This window comes from Elephantulus edwardii, unplaced genomic scaffold, assembly GCF_000299155.1.
Source record: "Elephantulus edwardii isolate Elephantulus edwardi_28Jun2011 unplaced genomic scaffold, EleEdw1.0 scaffold00015, whole genome shotgun sequence".
Classification (NCBI taxonomy): Eukaryota; Metazoa; Chordata; class Mammalia; order Macroscelidea; family Macroscelididae; genus Elephantulus; species Elephantulus edwardii.
The window spans coordinates 22,180,405-22,199,915 of NW_006399765.1; the positions used below are offsets into that span (position 1 = coordinate 22,180,405).

Below are 19,511 nucleotides of genomic sequence, written 5' to 3' on the forward strand. Positions count from 1 at the left end.
TAAGAACTCTATAGGACTCTGGCTAATAAGCCGGAAAAGGTAGGTTCTCAATGATACTTCTGAATTCGTCCTTCAAAAGTGACTCACTAAAATGCTACGTTAAGGTCAGACAGAGTACATGAGGGAGGAAGGGTCGGGTCCTACGTGACCACACAAGGCAGAAAAGGACCTTTGGTTACAAGGAGAGTTGCACCAGTTGGTTATTTGTTAGAAAGAAAAGACAAGACAGAAAGAAACCATTTCCAATCTGTACACTTCTCAACTGCTTCAACCAACGTATGAAATGCCTTGATTGGAAGAAGGGGTAGAAGGTTCCTTCTCGCTATATATGGCTATATTTAAACATGTTCACTTTCCTGATATGTAAAATAGACTATATTACTATTTGTATTAATTATGAATTTTTTTTATACAGACAGCATCAGCTCTAAAAATATCTGAATTGGAAATCACAACTATTTACTTTTATCAAAAAGCTTTTGTTTGTTTTCCCTGAATTTTTCACATTTGTGCTGATGGCGGACAGAAATGGTGACGCAGACAGAGGGAGACGTGAAAGCCAGCCAGTATGGCCGTTCCCCAATGGGTCCCTAGCCCCCGTGTGCTCAGCACAGCACCCAGGAAGTGTCACCTCCTCTCTCATGTGCCAACTAGTGCAGGACAACCTCATCCTCTCCCTGCCCCTCAAGTCCCTTTGCATTTGCGGCGAGAGTCCTTGGAAGACATCTTGGAAAAGCTGAGCACTCATTATCCTCTGCAAACACAGACAAACAGGACGTGTGGCCTCTTAGAGGGGTTGGCGGACCCCAGGAATGCTGAGAAGCTGTGTCAGCCAGGTCTGTGAACAGCAGAGAAGACGCGCTTTGAAGGGTGATGGAAAGACCGCATGTCATTGTACTTGTGACAGGTGGACCGACCTTGTGCCATGGTACTGAGGGTAGGTAGAACAGCACAGTGATATTTGTGTACCAACAGGTGGATCATGCCATTGTACCAATATGCAGATCAAGCACACAGTATATTAAGGACAAAGGAGCCAATATCCATCGGACAGATATGTACCTGCCACCATATTCAGGAAAGGCAGATCTGCACTTGGTATTGTACTTGGGACATCACCCATCAACACTGTATTAAAAGAACAACATCACTGCATCATGCTAGAGACAGGCAGACCAATAACATGTCATCTTTACTGACAGATGAGCCAACCAACACCATGACATTGTACCAACTGGTGGCTCAACACAATGTCATTGTACTGAGGAATGGCCAGCAACACCGTGCCGTTGATTAGCATCAGCGGGTCAATGCCAGGTCAATTTACTAGGACAGGAAGACCAACACTAAGAAACACATCGGAACCACTCAGGATGCACACAGATACTTATTGCTTTTGTCTGTACTGGCTGCATTGATGGCTGCAGAAACGACAGCAGAGCTTCCTGTACAGACAGTGACACTGAAAACACATCAATGGCTGGTGGACAAAAGAGAGAACAGCGTGAGACAGCCAATGCCCAGCCATCTACTGCGTCCTTCTGAGATGTTCACATCTCCTGTACATGTGATGATAAGGGAGTTCTCACCCAATGGCCATGAACCCTTCCGGACCCAAGGGTAAGGGGCTGCTTCAGAGAGGGGCCAGGTAGGAGCCCACGCACTTCAACATGGCAGACATCAATACCACAGCACAATGTCACCCACTGTGGCCGGAAACAGGCACGTAGCAACAACCCAACAAGTGGCCCACGGGAAAGTAGTGCTTGTCTTAAAGTGCAAGATGTTGACACGGTCCCTGGTAGAAATTATTTTTGAAAAACATAAAGTGCTTTTTATTTTAACTTTTTCTTTTTAGGCTTGACTACCACAGGAAATAGAAAAGAATTTCTTATATAGTGGGTGTTTCCCTGTGGCAGCAGGAAAGATTTCAAAGTCTGAAATGGGCATTCTGATTGGGGAGTTTTGTTATTTTCCCTTTCATCTTTGGAATGGGGGGGGGGTGGAAATCAGATTTTTATTCTGTTCTTCAGAAACAGACAGTCTCTTTGAAAAAAAAAAGCTATTTCTTTTGCATATTTGACACTTGCATATCTTTTGAGTCTAGACTAGCGATGTACAGAAAGTGTTTTTCTCCTTCAGTTCTCAAGCACTGGTCAGTGTTTCACACTGTCGGCACAGGGCCAGTCTTCCCAACCCTCCCGGGTTGCCGAAGGGCAATTAGAATTGAGTACAAGTGGTGCAACTCACCCTGGTGGTATCACAAAAGAAAACCTCAGGTCCTACAGACTACGGAAGTCAATGAGACATTTGAGAAAGGGTTTTGTGCTGGGATCGTGGCTTATGGCGCAGAGATCTTCCCATGATACGAGCATTTCCTTGTAGCCTTCTATCTGTGGGATCTATCCAGGAGGTGACAGATAGGCAGGCGTTCAAAGAGCTGGCTGTGCAGCGTCCAGTAGTACCAAGCTGGTCAACCCACTCTTCTGACTCCAGCCACGTTTCCCAGCATCCTTCTCCAGCGGAACCCAGGAGGGATGGAGACGCCGCCCTTAAAGGCTGTGATGGGGAGTCAGGAAGAAGGACAAAGAGTCGGTGGCTTCAGTGGTCACTAGGACTGTGATAGCAGTTGCTGTAAGTTCTGCTCTTATCTCCCCAAAAAAAGGGCAGTAGAATTGTTACAAGAAGGTGCCATATGCTATGGCTTGGCCAACTTCATCCATCCTGATGGACCTGTCATGGCTGCCCAGGTCTTAGGGAGCGCCTTCTTTAGAACATCTCTTCTCTGGGGCTTCGCAGGGCCTGTCCGTTTCAGAGTTCATGCGAAAAGCTCTGTGGCAGGTAAGCTGAAGAGCATTCCTCTTGGGACCTCACCCACAAGTCTCTCCTCCATTGTGGGCTGGTTCAGATGCTCGGATCCCGTGTGCTTCCGTGGGCCCCTCCTCCCGGTAACACACGGACATCGGGGGAGATGTGGTTCTCGAGTTTGCACTTGTCCTGACCACTGGGGCCTTTTCCAGTCAATGCTTCGGTGGAGTAAATACAGTTCTGCCTTAAGAACTTAGGGGAGGTGAGTAAAGGGGAGCTTTCAAAGTGGTTCTTCTCTGACCTTGCCCCGACACTGAACTTGGGACTGGTGCTCCCCTGGAGGCTCTTGGGGGGGCTGGAATCCACACTGTAGAGCAGCTGGCCCTCATCATCTGTGTCTGCATCGATGTACTGGTGGATGCCCGCCTCAAAGTTGAATGATATTGCTGTGTGTTTCTCAGGGGACCGGGGAGGTGTTCTAGCACTCGCCGTGGTGTAGATGGAGGACTCTGGGCTCAGCACAGGCCTCTCCAAAAGGGTGGCACACTCTAGTCCAGCGACAGCAGCCGCGGCACCACCCCGGTTCCTAAGAGGGTCATGGTACATCCCCAGAACAGGGAGAAGTGGGCTGGGCTCGCCGCCCTCCATGAAGTTGACTTTGAGCGCTCGCAGCTTCAAGGGGTTGTTGGTCTTCATGGAACTCTTGGGGCTCTCAATGAAGAAACCGGAGCGATGGCTGGCATCTGCGGTTGGGTTGGCTTCCACCAACCTACCTCCAGTGGCACCCAGGGCTCCCCGCCAGCCCACCTCGGGGGCAGCGCTGCCACCAGGCTTGCCTGGGAGTGATGCCAACGGGCTGTGGGAGAACCTAGTGGCTTCAGGGAAGTCCGTGGCACAGCTAATGAAGCTATCGATGCTTGACATACTCCGCATGTCGATGACCCCTTCTGTACGTGGGGGCAGAGGGGCGACGGGGCTGGGAATACTCTCCATTTCAAGCTCTTCCTTTGGTTTGCTCTGCGTTGCCGACTCCTTGGTATTGAGGATGGGCTGAGACTGGGTTTTGGCCATCTTATTATACATGTCTTCCAACTGCTGGACATTGAGATGCTGAGGACTCGAGGAGGATCTGGCTTTCTCGGGGGATCCTTGCTCCTTGGTTTCAAAAGATTTACTGGAGCTGGTTTCAGACAGGGTCCTCTTTGTCCATTTCCATTTGTTGGGAGACAAGTGGTTGTCTTGCACCTTGTCCTTCTTACCCAGATTCTCCCCATTTTTCTCAACCACGATGTCCATCATCTCGATGCTCCGGGCAAAAGCATCCTTCATGTTCATGGACACGATGCTGCCATTCCTCTTGGCTCTCTCCAGGGCTTCCCTCCGCTTGATTGCTTTCTCCTGCCTCTTCTGCTCCTTGTAAAACTCAGAGAAGTTATTGACAATGATGGGAATAGGGAGAGCAATCACCAAGACCCCCGCAATGCAACAGAGCCCCCCTACAATCTTCCCCAGGAGCGTCTTGGGGTAGATGTCTCCATACCCAACAGTTGTCATGGTGATGGTGGCCCACCAGAAAGAGGCCGGGATGCTTTTGAATTTGGTGTCATCCTCATCCTTCTCAGCGAAAAAGACCAGGCTGGAGAAGATCATGATGCCCATGGCAAGGAAGAGGATGAGCAGGCCCAGCTCGTTGTAGCTCCTGCGCAGGGTGAAGCCCAGGGACTGCAGGCCCGTGGAGTGCCGGGCCAGCTTTAAGATGCGCAGAATGCGCATGATGCGGAAGATCTGGACCACGCGGCGGACGTTCTGGAACTGCAGCACGCTCTTGTTGGATTCCGTGAGGAAGATGGTGACGTAGTACGGCAGGATGGCCAACAAGTCGATGGCGTTGAGCGGGCCCTTGAAGAACTTCCACTTCTTGGGTGAAGAAAGGAACCGCAGCAGGTACTCCATGGTGAACCAGGCTATGCACACGGCCTCCACGTGGGCCAGCTGGGGGTTGTCTGTGGTCTGGCCGAACTCATCCAGGCTCTGCAGCTCAGGGAGCGTGTTGAGTGACAGGGCGATGGTGGAGAGGACGATGAACATGATGGAAATGATGGCCAGGATCTGTGGGGAGAAAAGAGTGGGATGTGGTCAGCAAGCACCCAAGGGACGTGCGTCACAATACCCTGAGTCTGTACGACACGTCTTCACTTCCCAGGGCTTTTCTGCACCTCACGAGTCAGCTGCTGATTGAACATGCTACAGAGATAATTTATTCAACTGCATTTACTGAGCAGATGTGAAAGCAGAAGCCCTGAAAATGGAAATGATTTCAAGCTAATCATCTAGACCAAGAGTCTGTAAACGTTTCTTAAAAACGGCCACGCGGTTTCCTTTGCTCCACTCTGCTCTGTAGCATGAATGAAGCCTTAGGTGAACAAATGGGCAGAACTGTGCTCCAATAAAACTTTATTGATAAAAACAGGCAGTGGGCTAGACTCCAGTTTGCCAACTCTTAATCTTGACCAGTAGTTCTAATTATTTTGGGTTGGGGTCTACTTTGATAATGATGATACTAATCAAAAGAACATTAAACCAAACCCAATCCACTGTCAATTCTGACTCACCGCGACCCTCCACTGACTTCCCAAGGCTGTAACTCTTTACAGGAGGAGACTGCCTCTCTTTCTCCCTGGTGGATTTGAACTGCCAACCTTTTGGTTAGTGATCCAACACACAGCCATTTATTGAAAGTTCTCTGTGTGCCAGGCACTGTGCTTAGCACTTTCTAAGCATCACTTTACTGAACCTCATCAAAGGATTATTATCTCCATTCAACAGATGAGGAAACCTACGTTTCTAAAGATAGTAAGAGGCAGTGTTAGGATTCTAACTCAGGTTTCTCTGACCTCAGAGTACACATTCTTAAAGATTGTGTGTCCAGATCACTCTTTTTTTTAAAAAAAAATTTTTATATCTTTTTTTATTCTTATTAATTTTAATGAAAAGTTAGAGATTTTGGATTTCTGTTCATTCATTGTTGTACTCTTCTCCTTGCCCAACCCTCCTGCCCAGTTTGCTCTTCTCTTTGAAAAGTAAAAGAAAAATTCTTTCTTTGTTTTACAATCCCTTCCCCCCAGATGACTCTTGCTAGAAAAAAAAACAGGTCAAGATTTTTCAGTTAATTTCTAGATAGGCATAAACATCCTAGACCTACATCACTAAGTCTTGACGGGGACCATGAACTTGGCTAAGGAGCATCGTTCATCTATTTTTCAGTCTCCTAAACAATGAGAAGGCTTGGCTCCCAAAAGGGCTCCGTGGAAGCTTGTGGAAATGAACGGAATCTAGGTCAGTCTGCAGACTCTGCAGGATCTAAGCACTTGCCATGAGTTGCTCTGGGGGTCTTTCTCCAAATGACATATCTAATCACGTCACTCTCCTGTGGTTTGAATAACTCTCTAGGGCTCCACAGTATAAAACCAAACCCCCTCAGTATGTCTTTGAGTCCCTTCTTAATGCAAACAGTTAACACATTCCTCGGTCAATCGGAAGTTCGGAGGTCGACCCAGAGGTACACGGAAGGAAGTCTTGACCCCAAACCCAGCCACTGAAAGCCCTATGGAGCGCCGGTCTCTGACACACGAAGAGCTGCCATCACTCTGTCATCTCCATGGCACCTGGTTTTTCTCATCACTGGGGGTATACTGAAGCCCAGAACACCTGGGTAGCCAGTGAGGACCACCCAGCCTCTGAGTGACCCCGCTGGTCTTTGTTTCCTGCCCTCGTCCTGAAACTCTCTGCTGTTGCAATCTCTGAGTAAATGCCTCTGTTACACGGGTGAGGTTTCCACTCACTTCAATGCGCCCACAGCTGGAACACACGGTTGTCAAGCCCCTCTGTGTTTTGACTCCCACCCTTCTCCCTGTCCTCTCCTGACATCAGCTGCCAAAGTTTACATTCTTCTAGAGACACACAAGTGGTCAAAGTGGTCAGTTCCTAACTGCGTAAGGCATCGTCCTATTGCTGTCCCTCCTGCTCTGTCAGGCCAACTCCTATCCATCTTTCAAAACTCAACCCTTCCTGCTTTCCCTGAGCAACGTGGTCATGCCACTCCAGCCTCACTCTCTCATCACTCACATGCCATTACAGGCTGACTTTTAATTAGCCGGATTTGGGAATGTGCTCACCTCCGCCTGGAGCTTTCTGAGGACAGTTCTGACTTTTCTCGGTACCCTCAGCACCCAGCCCAGGACACATTGCCCAGCAGATGCTTCCAAAGTGTTGCCTGTTGCTCAGATTCACAGAGCTGCAAGTCAAGGGCCAGGACTCCTATCTATGATGCGCGAGGCACTTTGCTGGGCATTGAAGATGCCCCGGGGAGGGCCTCAGGGCTCACAGGCCCACTCGGAAGACGGGCAAGGGACGTTACATGATGGAGTATCTTCCTAACTCAGCCTTCTTCTGCCATCTTTGTTTTAGTTTTGGTTTTTTTTTCTTTATTAAATTTTATTCATTTTCATGACCATTTACAGAGATTTGCAGTTTTCATTCATTCATTGTTGCACTATTTTCTCTACTCTCCTCCCCAGTTCGTTCTTTTTTTCCCCCCTTGAAAGTCTGTTTTAATTGTCCAATTGCCACAGTGCTTGTCAAAGCCAGTTCTGATTAATCTCCTTTGTCAGTGTGTCCTTTGCCATTCCCTGTCACCCCTCCTTGAGAGAGAGACTTCACCCAGATTCATAAGGAAAAGGGGACAGCGTATTCTCTTAGCTACTTCCTGCTGAAAAGGGACGCTGTGGGTTTCAGGTTTCAGTTTTGACTCAAATGTGACCTACTCCAGCAGGCCTGCCCTCAAGGTGATTCCAACTCACAGCAATCCTCCATCAGCTTTCTGGGCTGTAAATCTTCATGGGAGGAGACTGCCTGATCTTCCTACCATGCAGCAGCGGGTGGATTCAAACTGCCAGCTTTTCAGTTAGCAGTTTTTTGTTTGTTTAATAGCTTCTGATGGAGTGTAACAGGTGAGAAGTGTGAACTGCTAACTGAAAAGCGAGTGGCAGCCCTGCCGATTTTGCATGCTGGAGATGTATACACTAAACACCCATTTGTATATGTGCACGCACGTATGTGATGACTGGACTAAAGCCTTGTGGACGGCACATTCCGGAAACTCCTGCATCACAGTCAAGAGTGTGAGTCCTAGTCTTGAACTCCTGGGGTTGGAATCCCAGCTCTACTATTTACTAGCTAGGTGGCCCTGGGCATCAAAAGTCTCCCTGCATCAGTGCCCTTATTTGTAAGATGAGAATACATCAGCAGTTTTCACGTACAAATGATTGTGCTCCCAGAATTCACTCAGCAATGCCTGGAGACTTTTTTTTTTAACCACAACTGGAGGAATGGCTTAGTGATAAGGAATTGTGCTGCCAACACAGTGGTATGTGGTTCGAATCCACCACCTGTTCAAGAGGAGAAAGACAGACAATCTCCTCTTGTGTGTTTAAATGCTTCTGAAAACCCACTGGCAGGTCAGCTAAGGGTTGGTTCTGACTTAACAGTACACCACCACCACCATCACAACAACGAGTAGGATGAAAGAATTGCTGCCTTTGAGGTGTGGTATCGGAGAAGAGTACTGATTAGCCCATGAACTGCCTAAAGAACAAACAGATATGTCTTTTTTTTAAAAAATTGTATGTGTGTGTGTGTGTGTATCTGACTGGTAAAGGAGGAGATTGCCCCTCCTTCTCCAGCAAAGCATCTGGTGGATTCGAACCGCGTACCTCTGGGATTGCAGTTCAGCTTCTTGCCACTAAGCCAGAGCTCCCTGAGAACAAACAGATATGTCTTAAGAGAGTGTGACCAGGCTGCCCTTTAGAGGCGAGGATAGTGAAGTTTGTCTCACACACTTTGGGTGTGTTGGTAGAAGAGGCTATTCATGTTGTTAAAGGAGGGCCATCAAGGTGGAAGGTCAGTGAAAGAGAGGAAGACCCTCAATGAGGTGGACTGACAGAGTAACTGCAGCGATGGGCTTGAGCAGGGCGGAGACTGTTAGGAAGGTTCAGGATAGAGCGACGCTTCAATCTGTTCACAGGGTCACTAGGAGTCAGAGGCATTTAACAACGACAACACCGGGATGGGCTGGGAGGGCTCACGGTGAACGCTGCAGCGAGTTGCGAGGTCAATGCAAAGGCAGCACCTCTCCAGCACCTGCGATTTACAGCTTCGGAAACCCTCCGGAGTGTATCTCTGAGTTAGAGCCCAGTGGATGGATGTGAGTGACGGGGTGAGCCGAAGCCAGAGGTGGTGCTACAGCTCCTCCTGCGATGCAGAGGGACAGTCCCCACTCGGTTCAAGGGGTCAGCTGTGCTCCGCTTGCGCATCCCGAGGATTTGCTGACAAGTTTCTTAAGTCGGAGGGTTCGGGGGAGATTACTGTTGTTGTTATGTGCCATTGAGTCAACTACAAATGACTCTGTGCACAACAGAGCAGAACCCTGCCCTACCCTGCCTGCGCCAGCCCCATGATCTCCAACGTGCTTGAGCCCACTGTCAGCCACTATGTCAATCTGTCTTGCTGAAGGCCTTCCTCTTTCTCTAGCCCTCCACCTTTTCTCGCATGATGTCTTTTTTCAAGGAGTGGTCCCTCTTGAACACATTCTCAGTGAGATGAAGCTTCACCATACTTGCCTGAAAGGAACACGCCTGGCTCCCTGTCCTTCTGGATAAGAATGTGTTCTCTTAGCAGTTCATCAATATTCTGTATTCTCTGCCAACACTAGAATTCAAAGGCATTGGTTCTTTTTCAGTCCTTCTCATTCACTGTCTAACTTTCAGATGCATAGGAAGTCACTGAAAAGACCATGGCTTGGATCAGGTGCACCTTATTATCTAAAGTGATATCCTTACTCTTCAGTACTCTGGAGAGTAAGGGAACAGAACAGGAGATTTTTAAATGGTAGCTTGAGAAGACAAAGGAAAGTACTAGAATGAAAAGTGCAAAGAGCCAGAGTTAGAGAAAAACAAGGGAAGAACACGTTCAGCATTTCTCAAGCTTGAAAGCTCTAAGCAGCAAATCTAAGCCTCGAGTTGCAATAGTGAAGGATTCTGCAGGCAAAATCTTGAATGATGCAGGAAACATCCAAAGAAGACGGAAGGAATACACAGTCACTGTACCAAACTGAGGGGGCTGATCTGACACTGAGGAGGAGAGAAGCATGTACCAGTGCTGGGCTGGACCCAGGACAGTCTGAGTCAGCCGGAAGGCCCTGGCTGCAGGCCGGAGCGCACCTGCAGGAAAATGGCAGATTCCCCAGAAGCCTGTTTCTTTAAGAGCTGGGAGTGCCCGTTTCCCCCTGAGGCTGGCAGGGGAAGCCTGCTCCAGTTTCTAACCCCCAGACAGCTCTGGGGGGGGGGCTCACATAATTGATGATCTGCCCACAGACACATGAATTATGCACCCAGCTATTGTGCAGTCCTCGGCCTGTTATTCTAAGGCAGTACCCTCTTTGTACCAGCACCTTCCCTCTCTCCTTAGCCTGGTGATGCCTTGGAAAGAAGACGAGGGGGTGCAGAGGCCCTGCTGGACCCTGGGTAGGGGGCACGCTTTGCCGGGTTGGACTGGGAGGGTCAAGGGCACACCAGGGTTACTCCCCAAGTTTGCATGCTCCCAATTGAGGGTACTAATGTAGGTGAGGGGCCTTCCATGGGCTTCTGCCACAGTTTGGCCACTCCGGCCCCAGACTCCATGTTTTTTCCTTTTCTAGAGCCTTTGAAGCCCTTAAGAGTCCACACTCCAGGCTGAGGGACTTCAGAATGTGAGTTAAACTCTCTCTGCGTCGGTTTCCTCATCCGGATCAGATGGATCCTGGCAGTGCCCTCACAGTGTGCAATGAGATATAATGCCCTCCGAAGGCCCTCAGAGGTGCCCAGGTGGATCAGGTAAGTGTTGGATTACAAGCACAAAGTCTGAGGTTTGAATTCACTAGTGGCTTCCTGTGAGAAATATGGACCAATCTGCTTCTGTGAAAGGATTTACAGTCTCAGAAACTCGATGAGAAAGTCTACCTTGCCCCCCATCAAGCCCCTATGAGTTGGAATTACTCCATGGTGATGAATTTGGTTTATGATGAGGCCATTAGGTCACTGTGTAGCACAATCACTTGGTTTTTCTTTTTATAATTTTTGTTGTTGAGACTCTACACAGCAGGACATAATGCCAGTTTCAACAACTTCCACATGCACAATTTGGCACAGCAACGTTTAGCTATTACTGCTTTTATTATTACTCCACAGCCTCCTGTTTTTTTATAAGCTGGTTGTGGACTTAGGTGGAAATCCTGGTGCCTTGGAGAACCCGCTTTCCCTCCCTGAGCCTCAGTGTTCCCATCTCTAAAATGGGAATGAAAGGAACTGCACACTGACCCTAAAACAAAATATATATTATGCTATTAAGTGATTTGCTCTGGTACTTTTTTGTACTCTTTATCCCAGCTCCTGGGCTGGTTGATTCTGGGGAGCAGGGCTGGGTCTGTGGCACCCAGAGCCTTGCTAATAGAGCACACATCCTCCAAACAGCACTCAAACCCCAATGGGCAGGGTTGATCTAGTCTCTGGAGTGAGCCTAGGGGGTGATGAGGACCAGCCACTTTCTGGGAGTTCCCTCACCTCCGCTCCAGCTCCAGACAGGGCCTCTGCATTTCCAATCCTTCTTTCCTGGGATCTGAGCCCAATTATGTTCCGGCAGAACGCCAGGAATCCAGGGAGCAGGGGCGAGAGCCAGGACCAGGAGGTAGAGGCTGACCCCAAATTCCCTCCCTGAGAGAAGACTCTGGATCCAGGGGCTCACTTGTCTGCACACAATGGGGAAAGGGCCTTTGGTCTCCTGGAGGAACAGAGCACCATGTGGGGTCTCAGTGGGGGGATTTATGATGCTTGGAGCCAGAACTGGGTCACTGGCTTTGGGGGCTGATCTAAAGCACACTCATTTGTGTATAAGCAGTAAGCAGACTGTTTATCATTCCCGCCTGCACACCCCTATTCTTCCAGGCATGTGGACCAGCAGCAGAACAGCATGTCGGAAAGGTCCCAAGCTCTTCTTTGGAAAGATAAAGAGACTGGAATCAATAAAGAAAAGGGCTTATCACGGCCACCCAGCCTGCTGAGGTCAAGTCTGACAAGCTGAGAGTTGCACCATTTTGATAGTTTCAATTAGCTGCCCTAAGAAGCCATAAGAACATTGAGAGTGTTGTTGTTATGTGATGTTGAGTCAACTACGACTTACAGCGACCCTATGCACAATAGCTCTGAACCCTGCCCTGTCCTGAGTCAACCTCACTGTCTCCAACACAACTACCTCCATTACCCCAGTTACTATTTCAATCCATCTAATCCGGGTCTTCCTCTCCTTCACTGTTCCTCCACCATGAGGTATGTGCAATGGTTGGCAACCCAGTGCGGACTGAGAGTGGGGTGGAGCTCCCCGATTAAACAAGTGTGGAAGGAGGAGTGGCATCCACTTCCATAAAAGCTTGCCTCCGGAAACCCTATGAACTTGGAGAGAGGATGAGAGGCACCCAAGCGTCAAGGACTCTCCTTCATAGGGTCGCTATGAGTCGCCTGCGACTTGACGGCACTTAACAACAATAACATCAACAGAGAGAGAGAGAGAGAGATAGATCAGCTGGCCCAGTGAAGAGAAAACGATGTGACCAAGACAAAGGTGGGTGACTTTTAGTTCGCGGCCCTCAGGACAGTCTTTCATTGTTTTTGTTCAGACACTCCTCTAGGTTGCATAGCCCTGGTGTACAAGTTGCCGTCCTGCAATCGCTTGTGGTTGCTGTGAGGCTGAACCCTGTGACACGGATGTGTCAAATGCGTTAATGGTTGGCTATCCAATGCGGACTGAGAGTGGGGTGGAGCTCCCTGATTGAACAAGCGTGGAAGGAAGAGTGGCATGCACTTCCATAATAGCTTGCCTCCGGAAACCCTATGAACTTGGAGAGAGGATGAAAGGCACCCAAGCGTCAAGGACTGACTCAACGGCACTTAACAACAACAACAACAGCCTAAAGGTCAGTAGTTCAAAGCCACTAGCCAGTCCTTTGGGAAAGATGAGAAATTCCCTCCCATGAAGTTCTACAGCCTCAGGAACCTGATAGAGGATCACTACAGGGTGGAATCACCTTGATGACTGGTTGTGGTTTCTGGTTAGCTGTCTATCTTGTGTCTAACTCATGTGCAGTACAAGAAAGTGCTGCCCAGTCCTAGTCATGGTCTAGGCCCATGAGTGGCTGCAGATCAGACTACTACCATCCCTAGGGTTCTCATTGGCTGGCTTTATGAAATAAGAGATCACCAGGCCTTTCCTCCTCGACTCTCTTAAGTATGGAAGTGCTGCTGAAATTCATTCAGCCTCATAGCAACACAAAAGATTCTAGTGCCAGCCAAGCGATAGGTGCACATGATGGGCACTGTCTGGGAATCCAACTCAGGTTTCCTGTATGGGAGTTGAGAATTCTACCACCGAAGCACCACATGGCTGTCTGGGTGTGTATTATACATAACAGCCAAGAAGCGGAAATGATTCAAGTGCCCACCCACTGGTGAGACGCTAAAGCAAAGATGATTCAGCCAGATTGTTGTTGTGTACCATCGAGTCAGAACCACCATAGCTGACCTTCTGGTGCATTTTCAGAAGCAGTTATTTGCAAGGGAGGAGACTGCCCATCTTTCTCCTGAGGAGCAGTTGGTGGCCTTGAACCATGTACCTTCGGAATTGTAGCACAGCTTCTTGCCATTAGACCACCCAAGCTCCCTATTCAGCCATATGAAACAGTAATGGACTGGAAGATGGTAAGGTGGAAATGAACCTCAAAACCATTGTGCTACATGGAGAAAAAGCCAGATAGAGAATAACATATCTTATACAAGTCCATTTATGTAAAGTGTCCAGGACAGGGGGATTGCTCGAGCTGGGAAGTAGATTAGGAGTTGGGGGGGAGGGGTAGGAGTATAGGGATTAAGAGTTAATGCAATAAAGGGTTTTATTAGGGTGATGAAAAGATTCTATAAGTAAGTTATTTGGCGGCACAATTTGGTAAAGGGTTGGTTTTTTTTTTAAATCATCAAATTATTCTGCACTGGAAATGAGTGAATTATATGATACTTAAAATAAGCCTTGATAAAGTTAGATAAAAATTCTTTCTGGAAAGGACTCAATTCCTTTTAATCTTCACAGCCGCACTGGGCAGGGAGATTATAGGGAGAAATCTGAGTAAACCACAGCTCTACTGTAAGCGCAGCAATGTTTCCCCGGCTCTTGCACGAAATCCCAATTCCTCTGCACTCTACTGGCTTATGTTTCATGAAGACGGACACAATGACTTTAACAGGCTAGAGCAGGTCAGAGATTGTGAGGATGGTGCAGGATAGTGCAAGGTTCTTGTCTGCTGTTCATAGTGTCTCTGTGAGTCACAAACACATAAAAGCACGTAACAACAACAACAACAACTCAGTGCTTTGCTGGTTGGGAGAAACGCAGGATAAAAAGGGAGGCAATTTCCCTCATCTCAAGGAACTGGTCACAAAGAGGCAGAAAAAACCCAGAAAACTAGCTCCTTCAGAGCATAAACCAATAAATCAATTAAGTGATGCCACATAGTATAATATGTTTACATGTTACAAAGAAAAAAAAAGTAGAACACTAGGGAGAGAAGCACTGGGGTGACCATCTGAGGCTGAGGGGTCAGGATAGGCATCTCTGAGGACGTCCCCTGAGAGCTGATGAGCATTCTAGGCAGCGACAGAACAAGTACAAAGGTGTTGAGGTGGGAATGAAGAAAGCAAGGAGCTCAGAGTGTTTGAGGAAGAGAGACAGAAGAAGAGGCGGTCAGAGAGGAGGGTCCATCAGGTCTGAATGTTGTTGTGTGCTGCTGAGTCACCTGTGACATAGTCCCTCTGTACAGCAGCTCCGAAACCTGCTCTATCCTGTGCCAACATTATTGTCTCTGACATACCTACCCTCATTACCCCAGACACTGAATCAATCCATCTCATCGAGAGTTTTCCTCTCTTGCACTGTCCCTCTACTCTTCCGAGCACAATGTCTCTCTCCAAGGACTAGAGAGCAGCTAGTGGATTCGAACTGCCTGCTTTTAGGTTGGCAATCCAGCTCCTTACCACTAGGTCATCATAGCTCCATCATATATAATTGATGGGGGGGAGAGAGACAGGAAGGGAAGGAGGGAGAGGGGTGGGAAGAGAGAGACAAGGAGGGAAGGGGGAGAAAGGGAGAGAGAATCAAAGAGGGAGGGATGGGGTAGGGGGTGGGAAGGGAGGGAGGAGGGGCAGAGAGAGATTTTCAGGAGGCTGATAAGTCCCAAATTTATGGATCAGGTGTTAGGCTGGAGGATTCTCTTGACCCAGGTGATGCTGCTGATGAATCCACAGGTCAGATGACTGGTTACTGGCTCATGCTATTGGCTCATGAAGCTGGAAAACACTGGTTGCAACAGATCAGGTGACAAGCTGCTCATTCAAGTCCCAAGCGCCAGAGGTCAGATGATGAGTCAGGTGCAGGATTCAGAGTAAGGGAGAGCCTTGACAGAGTACCCATATATGGAATGCGGGTCACATGCCAAAAGAAACCTCCCCTATATCAGAACAAGCATGGGATTTTAAGGGTGTAAACTCAAGATACACCCACACTAATCCTACCTCACTCACACTGCTGTTTCCCTTCGAGTTGGGACCAACTCATAGCTGACCCCCTAGTGGGTTTTCAGAGGCACTGAATCGGATGGAAGGAGATTGCCCATCTTTCTCCTGCAGAGCAGCTGGTGGATTCGGACTGTGTTTCTTTGGGTTGGCAGCACAACTCCTTACCACCAAAGCTACAAGAGCTCCCTGTTAACATACAGAGGTTAGGGATTACAACACCTGGAATGGAAGACAACACTATAATACCATAAAATGTTATTTATGTCCTTATTTTAATACAGCAAATCACAAAAATGGAGGAAGACCCTCTATGAGATGGATTGATTCAGTGACTGGGGTAATCGAGATGGGTGTTTCAGAGGCAGTGCGATTGGCACAGGATAGAGCAGGGTTTAGGGCTGTTGTACATGGGGTCGCTATGAGTCGCAAATGACTCGACGGCATATAACAACAACAACAACAACCAGCTAACCAGGCAGTCGTAGTCTAGCCAAGCTGACACATGATGTTAACTATCACAGTCTACCACCTATCAGCTCGGCAACTGTATACCTCTCACTAAGCCATACACAATCTCCAAACAATTATAAACTCATACGTGCACTTAACATAATACAAATAGATGTACAGAACCCAAAATTAACTACCCCTGTCCTTTCCCACATGCAATATTTTATTAAAAATATATTTGAAAAAAATTTGCTACTCACACATACATAATAAAACAAAGAAGAAACATTCCTAACAATTACAGTCCTCATTCCTGCAATCAATCCCATGGTTGTAACTGTTATTTAAAACCACTTTCTTCCACCACTCATTCCAAATGCCTTAACCATGTACAGTATTGCCACCTAGCTGGTGTTGCAATTATGTATTTAGAGGGCTATTGCATCATTCTCTTGAGGCAGTTGCTTCAAGATGATGGAAATGTGTAAGATCAGTGAATTTCATGAGCTTGGGTCCAATGTTGTGCTTCATTTCCCTCCCCCAATTAATCTGCTTTAATTCCTTGATTTGAGATGATATTGTGTGGATACCAGGATGACTGATAAGGTATTCTGAAAGTCCATGGATCATAGTTTTGGTAGAAGTGTTACATGCAAGGAAGGCAAATTAAATGTCTAGTGAAATTAGAACAAAACACTGTCCATTCTGGGATGGAGGTGGCCCAATGTAGTCAATCTGCCACTAGGTTGCTGGTCTGCTGCTTTAAGCAAAGGTGCTATATTGAGGACTGTCCCTTGATTCTGCTTCTAGAGACTTGAGAACTCAGTAGTGCCTGTAACCAAGTTGGCCTTGGAGAGAGGAAGTTCATGCTGAGCTCCCAAAGTGGTTGGGGAAAGACACAGACTTGTATCCGTAGAATGCATCACTCTGTCCACATGAGTGTCAAAATCCTCTGTTGAGGTCACCCTTTGATGAAGATTTTTATGAGACAAAAGTATTTTCCCCTTCTTTGGCCCATTTAGAGAGGTTCTACCCACATACCTGCTCCCCTTACTTTCTTGTCATACATTTTCCTTCCATGTCCTGACCATCCCGCTAAACTACTGTCCTCAGTCTAAGAATCAATACATAATCATACACCTGGATATTTTTCCTCCCAATAAAAGTGAACTACCAGGTTCATTGCTTGAAGCCTGGCTCCTTAGGAGGACCTTCTCTCCCCACCACTGTGCTCAGGGACATCTCTGCCGCTGTGTACTCCTGAGTGGTACCTGGGTAACCACAGATGTTTCTCCTCAGTCACCTGATCATAATGACGGAGTTTTCTCTCCAGTCAGCTGGTCATAAGGAACTCTCCATGACGTCATAGGTACCAACTAGAAGAGGAAAGGTAATGGAGGCCAGGAGCACTGGGGCTACTTCTTCTTGTCCACTCACTTGGGCATTCAGGTCCTGCTTGAGTCTGATTTCATATATACCACTATTGTTTAATGATGGAATGCTGTTATGCACATCTGACATAGTAGCTCTGTAGGTCAGAGATCACTCAGTCCATGACGGATAGCTCAAGTCAGTCATACGGTGACTTGGTGGTCCATGTTAAGTGTTCAGTACTTTCTAGGGCTCAGTAACAAGCCAAAAGCGATTTCTCAAAAGGAAATAGGTGATCTGCAGAGGATGGCAGAGTTTTACTCCAAAACCCTACAGGTCTGTGCTGTGCTTTACCAATGGAGCCCTGTCAAGACTCCACACAGCATCTCCATCTGCCACAGAGAGTTCAAACACCATTGGATCAGCCCGATCATATGGCCCAAGTGACAGAGAAACTTGGATGGTAGCCTGAATCTACTGCAGAGCGGTCTCTTGTTCTGGTCTCTCCTCAAAACCTGCAGCTTTTCAAGTCACTCGATAAACAGGCCAGAGTAGCACAGGCAAATGAGGGATGTATTGTCTTCAAAATCTGAGAAGGTTCACCCTCCTTTTTGATTGTATGAGGGGCAGATGTAATGACTTAGCCTTCACTTTAGAAGGAATAGCTCTACATTCTCCACACCACAGATCTACTAGAAATTTCCCTAAGGCAGAAGCCACCTGCATTTTAGACAGATAATTTCTTTTTCTTTCAAAATTAATTTTAATGAAATTTTACGGAGACTTAGGGTTTCCAGTCATTCACTGCTGCACTTTTCTCCCTGCCCACCCTTTCTCACCCAATTCACTCTTTTCCTTGAAAAGTAAAAGAAAAACTCTCTCATTGTTATGCAATCCCTCCCCACAAGTCCACTCCACTGTGTAGCCTTCATTCTGGGCTCCTGTCATGACAATAATACATGATCATATATCCCTTTTAAACAGTTCTGTCCCTCATCTGTTTCCATGCAGTATACATCATTCCTCCCCTCTTTCTATGTCTTCCCTCAACCCCAGATAATTTCTTATCCTTTATTAGCAAATAAAATGTTTTAGAATTGCTGATCAGTCTTTATTACTATGTCCAATAAGCATAATGTCATCAAGGTATTGGACCAGCATGGAGTCTTGTGGAAGGGAGAGGTGATCAAGGCACAGGGTCAGAAAGTTGATATATCCCTGAGATAAGAGAGTGAAGGTGTAATTTTTTTTACTTTGCCAGCTGAAAGCAAATTGCTTCTGATACATTTTTTTGGTTGGTGTTTTTGTTTTTTTTTTTTAAAAAAAAACTTGAATTGAGAAAAAGACATTGGCCAGATCAACAGCTGCACCAGGAAATTGATAATTTGTTCCAATAGCAAAGGAACATCTGGAATAGCAGCTTTAATTGGAGTCAATACCAGGTTAAATTTATGATAAGCCACAGACATTCTCCAAGACCCATCTGGATTTTTACTTTGGGTTGTTTTTTTATTCACAATCTAAATAGGCGAGTCGAATGGGGATGTGGTGGGAGTTACCACCTTTGCTTCCGTCAAGCCCTTGGTGGTGGCACTATCTGTAATCCCTCCTGAAACTTGGCATTGCTTTTGATTTACTATTTTCTTAGGTAGCAGAAGAAGTTCTAATGACTTCCACTTGACTGCTCCTGTAATAGCCCTTACTCCACATGTTGCTGAGTTTGCCTATTCCAACTATGCATTCTGGAACTGGGGAAGTAACCACAGGGTGGGTTCAGGGATCCACTGTGAGGCAGCACTGAGCTAAGACTCCATTAATAATCCTACCTCCATATGACCCTAATCTGACTTGGTGGTCCAGTAAGTGGCATTTTGGGTTTTCTGGAATTAGCGTCAGTTCAAAGCTAGTATCTCGTAACCATGCCTCCCAAGTCTGGTTATTTCCTGTTCCTCAATAAATAGCCACTCTTGTAAAAGGCTGTAGATCCCTTTGGAGAAGGCTGAGAGAGAGATTAGCAGCATAAAATCCAGCAGTACAGTGGGGAACCTCCTCAATAGGACCCGACTTCTCCTTCCTTCAAGAGGTTGTGTGGGTCTGTGAAGTGGCTAATGGCTAGGAACTGAATGAGGAACAGTGACTCTGCTCAGGTAATTCAGGTAGACTGTTGTTCACCTA

At 47.2% G+C, this 19,511-nt stretch overlaps 1 protein-coding gene across 1 annotated transcript in view; it reads right to left on the reverse strand.

Moving 5' to 3' along the window:
- Positions 1 to 2,904: 2,904 nt before the first annotated feature.
- Positions 2,905 to 19,511, reverse strand: part of KCNB1 (potassium voltage-gated channel, Shab-related subfamily, member 1) — a 119,690-nt gene continuing 103,083 nt past the window's right edge. Inside the window, exon 2 of the mRNA XM_006881624.1 lies at positions 2,905 to 4,917. Coding sequence (XP_006881686.1) covers positions 2,905 to 4,917 — 2,013 coding nt within the window. The remainder of the gene's footprint in view (positions 4,918 to 19,511) is intronic.